At 46.0% G+C, this 18,070-nt stretch overlaps 3 protein-coding genes across 3 annotated transcripts; all 3 read right to left on the bottom strand.

Annotated features, from left to right (window-relative positions):
* Window positions 1–582: 582 nt before the first annotated feature.
* Window positions 583–2,691, bottom strand: PtA15_2A669 (uncharacterized protein; the record flags this gene model as incomplete). Its single annotated transcript, XM_053166712.1, has 5 exons — window positions 583–1,609; window positions 1,690–1,835; window positions 1,911–1,994; window positions 2,065–2,257; window positions 2,345–2,691. The coding sequence occupies 5 exons, from the start codon at window positions 2,689–2,691 to the stop codon at window positions 583–585; spliced, it is 1,797 nt and encodes a 598-aa protein (XP_053017907.1).
* Window positions 2,692–9,668: 6,977 nt separating this feature from the next.
* Window positions 9,669–10,193, bottom strand: PtA15_2A668 (uncharacterized protein; the record flags this gene model as incomplete). The annotated part of the gene is made up of 1 exon (XM_053166711.1): window positions 9,669–10,193. One exon carries the CDS (start codon window positions 10,191–10,193, stop codon window positions 9,669–9,671), a length of 525 nt encoding a protein of 174 aa, XP_053017906.1.
* A 723-nt stretch (window positions 10,194–10,916) lies between these two features.
* On the bottom strand, window positions 10,917–13,891 carry PtA15_2A667 (uncharacterized protein; the record flags this gene model as incomplete). Its single annotated transcript, XM_053166710.1, has 5 exons — window positions 10,917–10,957; window positions 11,029–11,080; window positions 11,154–12,122; window positions 12,221–13,792; window positions 13,889–13,891. The coding sequence occupies 5 exons, from the start codon at window positions 13,889–13,891 to the stop codon at window positions 10,917–10,919; spliced, it is 2,637 nt and encodes an 878-aa protein (XP_053017905.1).
* Window positions 13,892–18,070: the final 4,179 nt, after the last annotated feature.

The following is an 18,070-nucleotide window of genomic DNA, read 5'->3' as shown; positions in this document are numbered from 1 at the left end:
GGACAATCGAAGACGATGTTGGAGACGACGAGGTGGTATGTGGTAAGTGGTAGCAGGTGAAGGGGAAGTGGTACAGTAGAGATTAAGCCACCCTCAGCCGAGCTGGCAGGGTCTGACCTAAAACTCACGAAACTAGAGTAGAAGTAGCCCAAAAATACATTGCAAAATACGCTTTTCTATCTTAATATCCTGCAGGATAAGGCTCCGATCATCCAGAGCTCATCCAAGCACCTCACTTTGACCACAGGCAACGGTTGAGGGCAATAGCAGGCGTGGCTTTTCTCCCCAAGCCATTTTGGAAAGACCAACCAGATGTTTCGCTACTGCTTTTCTAGGCTTTCTCAAGTATCCGATTCAGGTGGTATGGTGATAATTCCTTCAATGATATTGTAGCAAGTTCTAACAGATGTGATTTATAAAAGCTTCAAAGATTTGAAAGTGGGGGAATGCTTAACATGGGTTTATATATACAAGGGTAAAAACAGAAGAAAAAAGAAAAGTCTCAAGTGGCAGATTGCCAGGAGAAAATATTTACAGAAAAACCAAAGACAAACACCAAAATCAAGAAAGAACAGACAAAGTCTAAGCTACCACTGGGTTCTTACCCTTTGCCTTGATGCCCTTTTGGGCCTTTTTAAGAAGCTTTTCCTCCTTTGCCTTTTGCTTCTTGAGTTTCTTCTCGGATTGAGATGGTGCAGTGATGGCAGCCTCCGGATTGTTCTGCTCGGTTTCTTGTAAGATTCTAGCAGCTTCGGCCTGATCCAATGCGGCTTGCTCGGCGAGTTCGGCCTTGATTTGCTTCCTAATGACCCGCTTCTCCTTGCGCTCCTGCTTGATCAAAGTTCGCTTTGAAAACCACTTCTTCGTTCTTTTGATCATTCCGCTTTCAGGACGCCCTTTTAAGGATGTGACGTATTCCACAGAGGCCTTCTTCAAGTATCTGGCCAAGTCGTTCGCCAATCTTTCTTCGTCTAGATCGTATCGGTCTACAATCTCTTGAGGCAAATGTTGTTGAAAGACTTTTATGATCTCTCTCACTGTCTCGGGCGCGGGTTTGTGTAATGTCGGAGGTAGGACAGTTTTCTTGGGTCCTGTTGGAAGCGGTTCGGCTCCGGATCCACTTTGCTCGGGCACAGTCTCAAATCGCTCGCTTGGCTCGATTTCTTCGGCACTCGAAGGGGGGAACGAAAGAGGATCAATTCGACTGCAAATGTTGTAGAGCAACTTCTGAACAGATTCGAATGCTGCTTCTTCTATAGGTTTGACTCGGAAATAGCTGTCGTCAGAGCTATCTGCCGGCATTGTCGCCGTGTCCTCTGTGCCAATTTCTACGGCCTCAGTTGAGGAGGCATCAGTAGCTTCTTGAGTACTTTTCGCTGAATCTTTGATCTTCTTTTGGTTGGCCTTCTTGTTAGTAAGGGCCTTGACCTTGCGTAGACCGTAGACTTGGAAGGCCAAGTAGGCAATGCTTATCTCGACAAAGAATACCGGAGCGAAAAAGTCACTAGAATTCGAAAGTGATATTTCGTCAGCAAACACTCTGAATACCCTAGAATCCAAGTGATAATATACGCACATTCCAGCTGCAATCGGTAAAAAGCAGGAAACACTAAAAATCGGGTGCCCAAATCAGCTTCGAGTACCCCAGAACAGCTTGAACATCCAGATAAAGCAGAGCTCAAGACGTACACAACCAATCTGACGACAATCCCCTTCTTAGTCTTCCTGAGCAACACGTTCAAGTCGTGTAACAAATCTTCTTCGGTGGGTTGGTACGGCTGCTCGAATCCTTCCGGACGAGCTTCCCCGGAGAACTCTGGGTAAAGGACTAAAATCTGGATTTCAAGAAAAATAAGAATTAATCAGTCATGATGACTTTTAACGAGGGCATCTGCAATACAATTGCTTACTTCGCCTAGCTTGTGCTTAGGGGGTACACGTGCAAGCGTTTCAACGCAAGATGAAGGGAGCCATTTGCTCATCATTGATGCACCCTACAGGAAAATTTTGTTCGTTAAAAACTGCAAGGAGCTTTTCCACCGGTACAATGCCTGAATTACTCACTCTGACAAGTGCAGCTCGGGCCTTTACGATTTTGCGGAATTTGCCCTCATTAGGTATCTCCTTTCGTTTCACCTGCTCACCCTTCCGAACTTCCTTCTGGTAGACCCGAACCACGCGCTTGAATAACTTTTCTTTTGGTCTCTTTCCCTCTTCATTCTTTTCGGGTCTTTCATATGAGCGACGAGGGGGAGAGCTGCGTAAAGCGGAAGAAGTTAGACTCAAGGAACGCATTTGAGAAAATAAATTTAGGATTGGTCTCCAAATGAAAAAAAAATCTTACTATATCAAGAAAGGTGTCGTGTTCTTAGAACGTCTCCCAACTACTGGTGGAGGAAGAGGGATCATAAAGACGACACTAGGAAGTGGCCCGGGTTCGTTCACTGGGGTATCTCCCAACTCGCTTTCTGCAACTTCACCGTGAAACCCTATGAGACTATTCATATCTTCTTCGCCAATCGAGCTTATTTCCTGAATCTCTGGCTGCGTCGCGTTCTCAGCGACTTCAGAGGGGTGATTTTCATGAGAAGCGGTAGGTAAATGATAGCCTGGCGTGGAACCTGTGGTAGTGTCCGGATTCGCAACTACAAGGGACTGGGTAGCACTGACAGCAGGAAGTGGGCCTGACATGGTGGGAGCTTGAACGGATTTGAGGAAAAAGGAAGATTGGTCTTGAAGCAGGAAAATATAACACTGAAATCAGAAAGATGCTTGGAGAACAGCTCTTGTAAAATTGGGATCTAAATATGCAACGAGGAAATGTAAATTGGGAAACTGCAAACTGAAAGATGATAGAACGGAAGGGAAGGGAAAACTGGGAATAGGATGAAGAGAAGATACGACCTCATGGTAACAGGGTTTTATATCCTCAGAATGCAAGTGTGCGCACATGAAGGGACGAGGCAGAAATGGAATGACGCAGGTGTTTCTTGGTTGAACGTAGCAATGCCATGCCGTTGCCGATTCATGAGACTGACCACCTGCCGGGTCATGGCCTTGGTTTCAAAGTTGCGATTGGCTAGGCAGGCCTTGAATGCGACGGTATGCAGGTCCCCTAGTGATACCACTGGACCAGCATCCCCAGCGGAGTTGCTGTTACGCGACGAGTTTGGCGTTGCGAAAGAACGGCGAATTTGCCCTCTAGCGGAGCCGCTGCAAGAGCTGGCTCAACTAATTCCTACCGATGGGACCGCGGGGACATAGCACCCCGCTGCAAAGCATCTCCTATCCTCAATGGGAGTAGCTCCATTCGAGCTAACCTAGAGCGCTTTGCTAGGGCCCTTACATGTTGCTCTTAGTTACCCGAAGGTGAAGCTCATCCAGACAAAAAGTTGGGGGATAGCACCTTCGACCGACTTACTTGAATATTCGCTCTGCTGACTAAAATTCTGCCGAACTTATTATTTTTCCTTGAAAGCTTGGACCCGAGAGATTTATGAAATTTTGTTTATCGCACTGAGTATGGGGTTGGAATGAGATAGGACGGGGTATTGTTTTTGGCAAAAACCAAATTGAGCTGTCAAATATCATGCAATGTGATTTAGCACGATGTTGACTGTCAAACCCGCCAATTGCCAATTGGCAACTATCCCATCCGATCCAAGTCACTCTCCCAACGCACCAAGCTGTAAGTCGTTTCTGCCCAGCATCTCATTCCGCCAACCGACCCATTTCGCTCGCCTATCATTCCATCGCAGTCCAAAATCCAAATTCACCTCACAAATGGTTTACGTACCATACGATCCCCAAATCAAGGCAGTTGCGGTCAGAATGTCAATCAAAGGCCATCCACGAGACTTTATCCAAAGAACTCTAGGCCATCAAATCTCAAAACAGTCGTTCAATTGGTGGCTTCACATCTTTCAACAAACTAAATCAGTAATCCGCAATCCAGAGGAGTACAAGCTCCTTGGTCGCCCCAGAACAATGACCACCGAGGATGCGGCGTTCATGGTCCAGCTTGTGCGCGACGAACCTGGTCTATTCTTGGACGAGATACGTGAGCGGCTTTACGACTCGAGTGGGACTCTGCTCAGCATCAGTGCGGTTCACAAGAACCTGGTAAACCACTTATCAATAACTTTGAAGAAGGCTGAGACCCTCAACTCCAAGAAATGCTTAGTGAAGAAGTTCAGATATGTGGAGAAAATGTGATTCTATCCCGCCAACTTCCTGGTTTTCACAGGTGAGCCCGCCCTTATCTCTTCCCTTTTCATGGCGTCACAGTGCTGAGCTGAAAGCTTTGAATTTCCAACAGATGAAAGTGCGATTTGCGAGCGCGACTTGCTTCGGACGCACGCACGCTCCAAACGAGGAACTCCGGCGGCTCGTTTTATCCAGCGTTCAAATCCTATCCGGCTCAGCATCCTCCCGGCGATTTCAATTAATGGTCTACTGGCTCTGACCGTCCGGGAAGATACTTTCAACGCTCGGAAGTTTGAGCATTTCTTAAAATGGGACCTGGTTAGTCCAATTTCAATACAGCAGTTTCAATCATCAAGGCTCCTGATTACTTTGACCGCCACCCTAGATTCCACAAATGAATCGCTTTCCTGCGCCCAACTCGGTTCTAGTCTGCGATAATGCGAAGATTCACCGCAGCGATCGAGTTCGGGCAATCTGCAATGCGGCAGGCGTCCGGCTCATCTTCCTTCCAGCTTACTGCCCAGAGCTCAATCCAATTGAGCTCTGTTTTGGCATCCTCAAGGGACAACTGCGCCGAACTCAGGCAATGTCATTAAGTGAACATCCCGAATGGGACATTCGACGTGCTTGCGCACACGTGATGACTGAGAATCTCTGTGGTAAGCTTTATCGACATGCCGGCTACACAGTTCCATCATTGAGGCACTATCCCCAGTAGTTCCTTATTTTTGTGTTTTATTCATCTGGTCCTATATCTCTCTATCTCGTTGTCATGTAAACTATCAATCTGATTATGTCATGTATTGTGCAATCTAGTCAGTCTTGTCTCCAACAGAATGCAAGATGTGATTGGTGAGATGTGAGAGTTATGTCTAGCTCTAGCGGTGAGGGTACGGTCTATGTCTAGGTATATGTCTAGGATATGTCTAGGTAAGTGTACGGTCCATGTGGTCAAATCGATATCGATCTACTCGCCATTCGAAAGACTAATGAGAACAATGGCATTGGTTACCAAGGCGCTGTTAGTTATGTCTAGCTGAAGCGGTGAGGGTACGGTCTATGTCTAGGTAAGTATACAGTCCATGTGGTTGCTGTGAGTTCTCGCCAATCGAAAGACTCATGAGAAAAATGACATCGGTCACCAAGGCGCAGTGATATTTGTCGGTATATCTGCCTGCCATCGTGGGTATGATTGAGCACCATAAAAGGAGCTGAGTGCTGGTATGATTTTCCCTTTCCCACTCGCTCATCCACCTCTTATTTCACTTCTCCTCCATCCATCACTCAATACAAAATGAGCTCTTCTGACAAGTCGCAAAATATGTTTAAAGTACCACGTCCATCGCCCCTCAACATTGACTACCTTTTCTACATGGAGGTCTCAAAAATATCCGGCATGATCAGTCCTACCCGCACACTCCTCCCGCATTCCAAAAACTGGACAAAAATCATTCCTGTTGCGGTTCTGGAACCTTTAGTCATAGACATTGTGTCTTTGACCTGGCCTAAGTTTCAAGAACAGGTCTTGACTCACTTGAAGTCGGGAGACCCAACCCATGATGTTTACCAACTTATACTCGACCTTCATGATAAGCGCAGGATCAAGTGGGTGGCGTCCATTACAAACCATAAGGACCGCGTTGTAAGGGCCGAGATTGGCGGCGCTGCCGATTGGGTCAGCTTCTCAAATGTGGCGTATGAAAATTACCCCGGTCGTACCGACCTGGAGCTCGTGATGGAGAACCCAAGCTGTGCAGCAGGAGATAAGGTAAGCTTCTGACCGTATGATTCTGCTTCATCAGTGTCAGTGTCCGCTCTCATAATCTGATAATGATTTGATTTATTTACAGACCTTCGAGAGCATTAGCAAGACTCGCCTGAACGGAGTTGTAGACACCATCCGGAGCTATGCGTCGGCAGTCGGTCCTCAAGGGATAACTATTGTTAATCCATTCGATCGGCGGCAAGTCATGCATGTGAAGAATGAACACCTCAGCGAATGGGCAGAAGGTGTCATCCACAACCACATTGGTGTCAGCGTCCGAGTCCCGCCTCCTACCAGCCATTTTGTTTGGGGCCTGGTCAATGATGCGCCGAAGAGTACCTCACATCCTGACAACTCACCTCCCGCTCAAATCCGGCGGCTCAGCGGTCCCAAGCTACCAACTGACTCGGGCGATGAAGAAGAGATTGAGGTCCTCACGAGTTCATCCGCCATGGGTACGCGTGCGGTGGATGAACAAATACCACCAGCGACTGGTCCACAACCGCCTCTGATCCCACAATCCGCGACGGTTGCGCCGCTAATTCCAATCCCACCAGCCTCCCCGCGATTAGAAAGCTACGAAATGGAGACTTACCTCCGGGCCGCTTTGATCGATCAAGGTGACACATACACACGCGGCCGCTTGATGAGCTTGGGCATCCACCACTGGGTTTTCTTCTGAACGTCAAGCGAGGCCGAGCTCATAGGTCTTGGCTTTCCAATTGGCGTCGCGCAAGCCTTAGTTGAAGGTGTTGGACGTCTTGAGCGGCACGATGACCGAGAATATGATCACGAACAGGACTATGAATATATTGCGCAGCGTGGAAGACATGGAACGCCGGCTACCCCTTCCCCGCTGATATGACATGTATTCCTATTTTTCATGTATTGCCTGTTTTTCCTCATGACCTCTGGGAATAGTCTTCCCGTATTCCAGTGTATTTCCACATAACCTCTGAGTATTCCCTCACTGTTCCATGTTTCCATGTTTGTTTCTTTTTTATTTCTGTATTTTATTACACTCATGACTTCCAGGAATAGCACCAATCCATGTTACAACTTTCTTAAGTCCAAATCATTGGCTCCTGTGAGTTGAGAGAGAGAAGTCTGAGAGACGTCTGACATTGGAGAGAGAAATATAACCAGCAGAGACAATGTGTATGGACAACGTGTATGATGACATTGAAGAGAGACAGAGAACCAACCAACATAGACAAAACTCGCACACACGCTAGTACAGGATAGATAGACACACAAGCGAGTCGTACAAATTATCTTCTAGCTAGATATTGATTGTATTTACAAACGTTATCAACCAAAGCTGTAACTACGCCTACCGTCAAGCCAAATTGATGGATCTCATTACGAGAGAGGGAAGATCCAGGGCGGAAGTACTTGTGGGAAATGATGTCGTTCTCTATGAGGATTTTGTGAACCATTGATACGTCTCTGAGTCGTAAAAACTGCAAGTACTCGAGAATCGGTGGATTCAAGTCGGGATTACTATCCGAAGACGGAGCTGGAGGAGTAGGAGGGGCAGGCGCGATGTGAGTGGATGGCTGCGATGATGATGCCACATTGGCATTGGCCACCAATGATCCTACATTTGCTGTGATGGCCTCAACTATAAACTGTCGCAACAATAAATCGGATTGCAACGGTTGTGGTGGATCGGCATCGGCTAGTTTGGTCTTCTTTGCTCCACGAATGCAGTAAGGTAGCAAACTTCTTGGGGAGGACGTCAAGTTAACTCCAGGCATATCGGGGTCAAGCTAAAAAGGCAGATAGATCAGTAAGAAATATACAGAAATAGACCAAACGTTCAAATAGCTCACAATACACATGGCCCATTCTTGACATGCATTCATTGTGACCACAACGTACTTGTTGGGATCCGACGGGTTGATGAAGACCGGCGTGTTCGTATTGTAATCTTTATTTAAAGCGCAGCCATTTAGAATCTTGCGCATTTGAAAGTTAACATCGTTCCAGTCTTCCGGGTCGATTTCATCTTCCTCATCGTCCTCGTCAGTACCAGCCGCAGAACCATTGCTTTCGTCATCTCCCGCCGCCTTGCGCTTGAGAGCTCGGTTATCTTTGACCGCTTGTTGGTACTGGGCTTGTTTGGCCAAGAGGTCTGCTTGTACTCCGCGTTTGATAACCGTGGTTGGATTGGTCATGCGGAGTGTCAAGAAAGCCTCCGGGTTTTTGACTTTGGTGTTGAGAAACGCATCGATCCAAAGTTGATAGGAGTTGACATCGGTTATCTTGACCCAGTCGCATTTGAACCATCCCTTGACTCGGGGGATGCTCACGAACCAATTCAGTTCATGCTTCTTCTTATTCTTCCCGAGCACCTCAAGAACTAAACTACCCGTGTTTGCAACCGCTTTATCACATCCCAACGCCACAAGTGATTGAAACTCCTCGAGTGTTGTTTTCCCCGGAATGATCGTCACATTAAAATCCACTTCGGATGGAACTGGCATCCAATTCTTGATGTTTTTTTTGCCTCGTTTAGATACAAAGAGTTTGAACGAAGTCGTCACATCCATTTGAGTTGACTATAACTCAACCATATGTACAATGATCAGTTACAAATCAATATCTTTCTTGTTAAAGGGTAAGAGGGAGGAGGGAAACTCACTGGCTGGGATGGTAAATCACTACTCTTTTTCAAGGGCTGACGTCGGCTGTTCACCGGTTGCGGAGCTGGTGTATCAGGCAAGTTGGGTTCTTCGGATTTGTGTTGCCGAGCAGCAGGTGCAGCCATTTCTGATATTTCTGGCAAAGGTGATTCGATTTCTGGCAAAGGTGATTCGATTTCTGGCAAAGGTGATTCGATTTCTGGCAAAGGTGATTTGCTGTTATCCGGTGGCGGAGCGGGAGGCATGATTTCCGTCATAGTTGGCTGTGATTTGGTTGGGTTGTGGAGCTGGAGGATGATGATTTGGTTGGGTTTGCGGAGCTGGAGCGGATCGGGAGGATTTTGGATCGGGAGGATTTTGGTTGGGCGGATGGATGGGGCATGTCTGCGAGTGGCACCCGCAAGAAAGTAAGTGCAAGTGGCACCTGTCAGATAGTGAACAACAGGATTTGCAAATGAGTATGATACTCGTCAGAGTGTGTCATCCACCAGCTGCATACATTAGATTATGTCAAAAGGCAGAAACTGCGAGCTTTAAACGTGTATCTCCATGTTTTTTGGGAACAACAAAATTTCATAAATTTCTCGGGTCCAAGCTTTCTGGGAAAGACAATATTTAGGCCCCGTTTGGAGCCAATATATAAGTTTTTTTGCATGACATCCTATGTGACATCTGATCAGGTCCGCCAAAACTTGATCAGATGTCACAAGTTTCCAGATTATATCGCGCAATTACATATATCGGCTCCAAACGGGGCCTTTTAGTCAGTCCCTGCCTTCTGAGTTGGCAGGCAGGCGCCCCTCGCGCGCACCCCCACGGGATTTACAAAGTATTTTAAGGCAAAAGCCACCAGTGATATGTCACCTTGAGCGCTCACAAGCAGCGTATCTTCAGAATTAACCTTCCCTACAACATTTGTTGAAGATATAACATTTGTCAGAATCGAGTTGTTGTTGTTGGGGGGGGGGAGACATAATGACATTTGGCGCAGTGAGTGATCAAGAATTTCGGAGATCATGATCACCAATTGTTTTATTTTCAAGTGATCTTTATAATAGATACATACACTGAACCAGGGCACGTCGGTTTTCTTTCCACTGCCTGGCCTCAGTATATATGCAGTTATCTGGCTTCAAAATTGTGACCCTCGCATTGTCTTCATCTTGTCTGAGGAATGAACCGATCTGAGTTGTGCGAATCTTTAGGTGAGGAGCCAATACGCCTCTTGCCCGCAAACTCTGGAACAGATAGCAGAGGTCCCCAGGTCCTTTACGTAGGTGTTCGGGAATGCGAAGAGCGGAATGATGGCTCGGTTGGATGTTTGCTTCAGGGAACAAATCAGACATTGATTTGCTGTAGTAGATGTAGATGGCCTCGAGCCCGTGAATGTCAGTTTCTTTGAGTGATCTTGAGCATATGGTGTGTGTGCACTGCACCAAACAGTCAGTATTAAAGGCTGACAACGATTTGTTGTATATAGGAAGCTTTCCACGCTCTTCAACAAAGACATCATAAAACACCTGGGGAGTGGCAAAGCAAACAAGCCATATCACTGTGCGCACTGAGTCGACCATGCTTCTCTTGACCAAGATTTGGCGGTCATCTTGATATGCCAGATGGGAGGACTACATCTTTCGTACTTCACCTAAACTGTTTGGGATTGTCTTCTGAGAAGAACTTTCCCTTGAGACCAGCATCAAGCAAAATGTCGTAATTGATGTGCCCGTCATCATCACCACCAGCATCATCGATTGCTACATCATATATGAGGTGGGTTGTCGGACGCGATGATCTTGCGCTCGGAATTTTTGGAATTGGAGGAGAAAAGATAAAATCTCCAGCGATATTCAAGTGGGTTTTGGAGAATCCCTTCGAGCCGGGCGTGAGTCATCCCCAAGACAACATGGCGGCTTGGATCCCAACAGCTGAGGCGGTCAAGATCAGATCATATCACTCTCAAGTCTTGTAGCAACTTGTCTGGTGCGTCAGTTGACTTGGTAGCTTTTATTGCTTTTGGCAGTACTTGCGGAAACTTCTTGACAGATATTGGACCAGCTTACATCAAATTAGATGGTGCGGATGAGTCACGCTAGAGGATATGCATGCGACGATTCCACTAAAACATCAGGAAAATGGAACTTGGTATAGGCGGTCTTTTGTTTGTTTTTAAGAAAATTTATGACTATAAGAGAATGAGACGTATTGGCATACATGGCATGAACAGGGCTTTCAAACGGCAAGTGTGTAACGCGTGGGGTGGTCAGTACGAGTCATATCTTTCGTCGATCGAGAGGCATTTAGCTAGTGCGATCAGGGGTGCCTTTTGGAGAGGACATAACTACAAAGAGATTCCAACGTAAGTGAACACAGCGATTCTATGTCATTAACCGTCCAATTCGCCTTCCTCACCATCGCTTTTTTCCGCCGACTTTTCGGGTTTGGGTTGGTCAGTCTTAGCACGCTATCGAATTTACACCAGCATCATCAATATGGGGTTGAAGGAATCATAATGTTGTGCAAAATAGATAACGTACCTTGGTATCACGATCCTGATCCGCGGGGTCGTTCTTATTGCGACTTTCGGACCGGTCGTGGCTTCTAGCCCGTTTTTCTGATAAGCCGTTCTCCGAGTTCTTGTCGTGGAAATGCCCGTCATCCTCATCGTAACGACTGCCAAGATGTTTGGATTCCTCATCATAATCTCGATCTCCCCTGCGCGATGAGCGATGTCGTCGGGAGCCATGTCGATCAAGATCATATTCTTTCCTGCGGCGGTCTCGTTCATCGGCTGATAGTCGGCTGCTTGGACGATCTCGAGTGTCTGTTCGATCTCTTGATCGATCTTCGGTTTTCTCCCGTTCAGTGTCTCTACGGCGCTCTCCATCTCGACTGCTAGATTTATCGTGATCACCCTCTGGAGCTGCGTCCGCGGTGGGTGGGTCCAAGGTGGGATTGGTCTCCCGTTCTTTCCCTTCATCACGTTCCTCCACGCGAATGCGTTCACGATCTGTGCTGTGGTCTCTGTCGTTGCGATATTCGCCGTTGCCCTTGGGAGATGATTGGCTATCAGGGAGTCGATTGGAACGAGGTGATTGGTGTCGATGGTGCTTGCCGTCATCGAGAGGATCCTTGCGTCTGCGTTTGCTAGCAGAATTGACACTTTCATCATCGGAAAATTGTGCAAGCGACCCCTTTTTCCTTGACTCGTAGCGGTAAGACTCATCCTCTTTGCGCCGACTTCTCTTATCTTCGATGGCCGCCTTTTCTTTGATTCTTTCCATATATCGATTATAGGCTTCTTTGCGACCTTCATCTTGACCTTCAAGCGCTTTGAACTCGGCCAAGTGTGAGAATCGTTCTAAGGCTTCTTCATAAGGAGTATCAATTTGAACGGGCGGAGAGAGCTTTTTGAGGGCGTAGCGGAGATCCTCAATTTGATTCCGAAGTCGTTTCTCCGCACGCCGCTTGTCTTCCTTCGCTATTCGAACAGCATAATCCACAAGCTAATAGCGTAGAGAGAACAAAAATATGCGTAAGTCTACGCCAACACGAAGTTCACAAAGGATAGCGAAAGCGGCTGTAAGGACGTAGATATTCTTACCATGTAGAATACCTGTTTCAACATTGGCGGATCGAGTTTATAAGACTCCATATCTTTCGGCAACCAAGTTAGGAATTCGTCTAATTGCGTAGTCTCGTTGACCTTTTTGCCCCGTTCTTCAAGCAAGTCTTCAACCACCTTCTGCTTTTCTTCAAGTTCGAGTTGGAGATCATCAATGACGTCCCAAAACAGCTCCAGAGGAGAGCTTCCAGTTAATCCCAGCATGTTGAGAAAACGTTCGTCATCTTTCAAAATGGGATAAATCTCTTTCCACATTGTGTCGGCGTGAATCTGCCCGGAAAGTTTGAGTTCGTCAAGCAACTTGATATAGGCAGCACGCGCTTTACGACAAGACCTGCGCTTGTCATCTTTCTGCTTCGCCTTCAGCTCCATCGTCTCTTTCTCTGCACGTTTGATTTCTTCTTCGAACACAATAAGCATGTCCAAGTCATCCATCTTCCGCAAATCTTCGTCATTCTGGAAATCCTCGCTTTGTAAGATGGCTTCCTGGGCCACTCGCCATTGTATGAGTTCAAGTTCGCCAGGCAGATTCAGTTTGTCTTGATGCGCTCTAAGCAGACTAGTCAGCTTATCCTGCTGTCTTCCTCGAAGCTGATTCGCGGCGGTTGTGTCTCGTTGTCTGAGTTCGATTAGGTAATCTTCCCACAATACTTTCCGCTCTTCGTCGTCTCTGCACAATTTCCACACCTCAGGGGCTCGCTTTTCGACCTCTTGCTTTAATCGATCCCAAGTCCACCAGAGTCTAGGAGACGCTCCAGGAAGTTTGATTTCCAAGCCTTGGTCGTCTACAATTTTTTTTTCTTCGCCGAGGCTATCCAGTCCAGCATTCCAGCTACCACGAACCCGAGCAATATTCTTTGCGCGGGTTTCTTTTTCACGTTTACGCTCATTATCGATAAATTTCTCCCAGGCGGCTTTCCTGGCTGCCAATGTGTCGAGGGCTTTGTAAAGTGGTTCGGTGATGATGTCACGCATGGTCTGTTCCCATGTCCAGGAAGGGGTTACGCCTTTCAATCGCAGAAGACCGATGAAAGCACGTTCAGCATCCTCGGGGCTCTTGAATTCAGGCATTGGAACGGGTGCATGGTTTGTGACAGGTGCTGAATGGAGGATTGAAGTGACTGGTCGAGGTGGCAAGTTGGTTGTAGGAGTAGTCCCAGTCGGCGGAACAGTGGTGGTGACGGGCGTCGCCGCAGGGGTGGGGGTTGAAGCCGCAACAAAGGTGGGTTGCTTGGGAGCTGGGGGTGGACCGGGAGCAGAAGAAACAGGCTGAGAAGACGCTGGAGGTGCTGGAGGAGGTGCGGAAGCAGCAGCTTTTTCGATAACCTCACGTACTGCATCAGGCAAAGTCCAGGTGGTTTCTTTGGTCACAGTGTGGTGCCAATATTTCCGGCCCTCAGCCGTTTGATATTCCTTCCACGGCGTCGCTGCCAATGCACGTTCAGCTGGTGTTTTGAGAGCTTCTGGTCTTTCCCACGATGAAGTGCCTGTTTGGGCATTGAACCAATACAGCCGACCGGTCGGCGAGCGATGTTCAGTCCAGGTTGAGGCCTGAGGTAGCATCATCAGACTAATGCTGGAAGCTTCGCTTGAGGATAGGATAGGATTGCGAGTTCAGGCGGAACGATAAGACTAGGATGTGCTCACCATTATCAAAAGTTAGTGGTTGGGAGGTGGTATAACGTCTTGGGTCGAACTCTTTCGTTGGTCGTCGAGGTGGAGGAAGGCTGGATGAACAAACTCGGCTGGTTGCCGGACCATCGCGCTGTAGAACCGCTGCGCGCGGCTGGGGCGCCCTACGTAGCACCGAGCTTACTCAGTCACTTCATCAAGTTACATACCCTGTAGCTTGTAGCTGTAGTGTTTTGGGGCAATTTCCCAATGAACATTGCACTGAACGACTTCTTGTTGCCTAGGCAAAGGCATGACTTTGAGACGGAGACTCTAAACCTTGTTTGCTGGTGAAAACTCTATCTCAATCAATATGTAGAGGACTTCCCGTTGGGCCTGCAGATTGCAATATACACACCCTCAAGCTAAACTTTTGGCAAATATGAACATGCTTTCTTAAGCTTAGGATTTATGGCTTTCATGTGTGTGGGACCTGGGTTGTGATTTTGACAACTGTATTAATTTAGGATTTAGAGTGGCATCTAGACTCGAGGCCTCTAAATGCCCTGTGTTCGTGTTCACTGTTGTCCACTTGCTTGGGAAAACTTGATCTCAATCAAATTTAACTAGCACATAAGTTTTAGCCCTTCCCTCTAGATTAAGGGTGTTCAAAGCTGACTTGCATAAAATCATCACACCATGAAATCATAAAATCTATGCTGAAAAAAATATGTACCACCCAAACATTCAAATTAGAGCAACATTTCTAATATGGTACATATAAAATCATCATTTGAAAATTTTATGATTTTATGATTTTATGTATTGAAAATTTTATGATTTCAAGTTTCAACTTTGAACACCTTAATTAACAATTTTAGCCACTATAATGTCCTCCAATTTTGCGCAGTGACTGGATGACTTCCTGTTGAGATCTGCAGGCCTCCCAGAACTTGAAGTGATCTAGCTAGTAGAGTCCAAAATACTGGGAAAATTTAGACTTTTTGGGTTTAAACCAACATCTGCGGGGGTCCCAGATTGCATGGGAATTCCTCCACTCAGGTAAAGCCTTTATTCCTTTTTTTTTAAAAAAAAAGTGTAGGTATTGCCTTTGGCATTGCACACTATGAATATCATTATATCTACCTACAAGCATTTTTATTTCGGACTTACTTCGCGCACTGCGAAAAACACTTCGCGCACTGCACAGTGCGCGGATTCCCAAACACTTCGCGCACTGCGGGTAAACTACACAACTTTTTGAAGATTTTTCTTGACAAATCAATAAACAGGCTTCTCATTGGCCTCTCTGAATTTTTTGGAAGTTTTTCAAAGCATTCTTCTATGTTTAAAAAAATCATTAAAAACCAGAAGAAATGTAGGATTTGGGCGCCTAAAAAACAAGGTTCCTATAGCCCAAAAATTTCAAATAATTTTTTGAGTAATGAGAAATGTAAGAAAAGCTACTTCAAAACTTTTCAGCCACTTTTTGCAAGCATACAGGTCTGAAAAATGAGGATAATTTAGATGCAATGTGCTAATATGTGTTGAAGTTTCTTATTTTTCAGACCTGTATGCTTGCACAAAGTGCCTGAAAGGTTTTGAAGTAGCTTTTCTTACATGTTACATTACTCAACAAATTATTTGAAATTTTTGGGTTATGGGAACCTTGTTTTTTAGGCACCCAAATCCAACATTTCTTCTGGTTTTTAATGATTTTTTTAAACATAGAAGAATGCTTTGAAAAACTTCCAAAAAATTCAGAGAGGCCAATGAGAAGCCTGTCTATTGATTTGTCAAGAAAAATCTTCAAAAAGTTGCGTAGTTTACCCGCAGTGCGCGAAGTGTTTGGGAATCCGCGCACTGTGCAGTGCGCGAAGTGTTTTTTGCAGTGCGCGAAGTAAGTCCGTTTTATTTTTATGTTTGTAGTTTGTTTTTCTAATACTTGTTTCTATGGGGCCAAGTTCTGTAGAGGATGTGGTAATATTAACAACTAGGGAAAATGAGTTGTGATGTGGGTTTGTGAGGTGGATGGGGCACAACCATTTTTCAGGTTGATTAAATTGGGTAACGGGTATTGAAATTGAAGAGGTTTTATACATGTAAAGAGGACAACTAATAAGTGGGTTGAAGGTTGAATGGGTTGGGTGTAGTTGTGCAAGGGTAAAAGTGGTAGTGGCCAGGGGTTGGGTCCACCGGGATTCAAACACCGGACTTGTCACTCTCTTCAAAGTGATTATACTATGTTGTTGGAGGGGAGATACCAAGCTTCTGTGGGTGATGGTTACTGCTAAGCCATCTGGACTCACCTTGACTCCTAAGGCCCTGTTTGGCTGCCGTGTTATACGTCATAAATGGTTGAATTTATGACGCCGCAACCCAAAGTTTGCCCCCCGTTGCCACCAAAACTTTGAAACCCCCGGGGGTTGCACATCATAAATTTGACCATTTATGACGTATAACGCGGCAGCAAAACGGGGCCTAAATTAACAGTTTCAAGCCTCTAAAGAAGGGGCTTGCCAGCAGCAAATTTAGGGGCTCCTGAGGACCTCCTTCACCCACTTGGCTGGCCCAAACCTTTGACACCACATAGCTACGTATAGCATTCTGTGGAAAAAATCACCTATGCTGGTGCCAAATTAAAGGCACATATCTAAAATTCTACACTGTGTGGCCAAATTTTTGTAACTGGATGACTTCCCGTGAGTCTGGGACTCAGGAGCTTCCTAGATCTCAATTTCCACACCCAAACTCTTGATTTTCAGTAAAAATGAAAATGTTTTGCTAATACTGCAAAAAAAGAACTGTGTCAACTGTGTGCAGTTGACATGTGGAACCTCCAAGGAAGATTGTGGTGTTAGTTAGAGCTGGCCCCTAGTGCCCTTTTGCGGGTACTAGGCACCTGTGAGTGGGTACCCATTGGAGTGCGCAGGTACCCGCTGGCAGGTGCGGGACCGCGGGTGCAGGACCGCAGGTTTGGGTGTCCAGTTTGAGGAGAAATTCAGGCAGGTACCCGGGCCGCACCCACCACGGGTACCCAGGTGTGAAGTGCCAGCTCTAGTGTTACTCCAACCTTTTATTGAACTTGTGAAAAGTAAGGTCTGAGTGAAGTGGGTATTGAACTCACAACCTCGTGTACTGTGAGAGTTGAACTCACATACTCAGCATTCATGAGTGATGCTCTAACCATTGAGCTAAGTACACATTGCATAGGAATGAGTTTGAGGTGATCACACACATAATATGCAAGAGGTTGCAAACTAAGTGCATTTAACATTGGCATTGTGGTACGCTGCAACTGAGCAGTCAATCTACTCTCAATACCTTTCTCAAATTTTAACTCAACTCAAGCTTCAATGCACAGTCACTGTGCACATTGCACAGTGACTGTGCCAAAAAAAGCCATTATGTAACCAGCTAGAGTTACAATGGCAGCTTGGCTGGAGTATTCAGGTCCTGCATGTCAACTGTGAGCAGTTGACCCAGTTTCTTTTGCAGTTATGCCTGCAGTTCATGTGTGCTTTTTTTAGTTTTGGCAAAGCCTACCCAAGTTCTGGATAGAGCATGCCTTGAGTTCTTCCAGGTCAACTGTCTCAACTTTTTTCATTTTTTTTTCTTGCAGTGCCTCCCTCTCTCTCCTAAGTAGTTCCTCTTAAGTGAGAACAAGATACTTTGGACACTTGCAAATTATCTTGCTTTCTACATTCAGGAAACCTCACTTGGCTCATAAGCAAGAGGAGAGATGATCACGTAGTTCAAGAAAGAGATCATCACGTAGTTCAAGAAAGCCTGATTGTTCAGAGCTCTCATTCACATACCTCACGTTTGAGTCCTTAGCTCTTATTGGTATTTGAAACCCGTCGGGGATATCCGAGACATGAATCACGACCCACTTTTGTTTTGTGAATCAAGAAGGTTTTGGTGGGCCCGACTGCAACCACTTTTTCTCTTTTGACTTTGTGGGCACCTAATATTGTAGGGTCTTTGCCTGATTATTGTGCAGCACCAAAATGTTGGATCTCTCTTACATTCATCAAAAAAGCGTCTTTCTTTTGTGAACAATTAAGTCATTAGAGAAAAGAAGAGCATGGACAACTCTAGTTAGATCTTACAAGTTTTTTTTTTCTTCTAGTGAGGATTTTTGTCGAGAGCGATCTCAAGAGATGGAAAAAAAGCTTGTTTAGATTTTTGTTGGGAGCAGAGGTGAAGAAGAAAAAT

The sequence above is a fragment of the Puccinia triticina genome, chromosome 2A (genome assembly GCF_026914185.1).
Source record: "Puccinia triticina chromosome 2A, complete sequence".
In the NCBI taxonomy this organism is placed as follows: Eukaryota; Fungi; Basidiomycota; class Pucciniomycetes; order Pucciniales; family Pucciniaceae; genus Puccinia; species Puccinia triticina.
The sequence above is the reverse complement of the archived record's forward strand: the minus strand, read 5'-3'. Positions and strand labels throughout refer to the sequence as shown.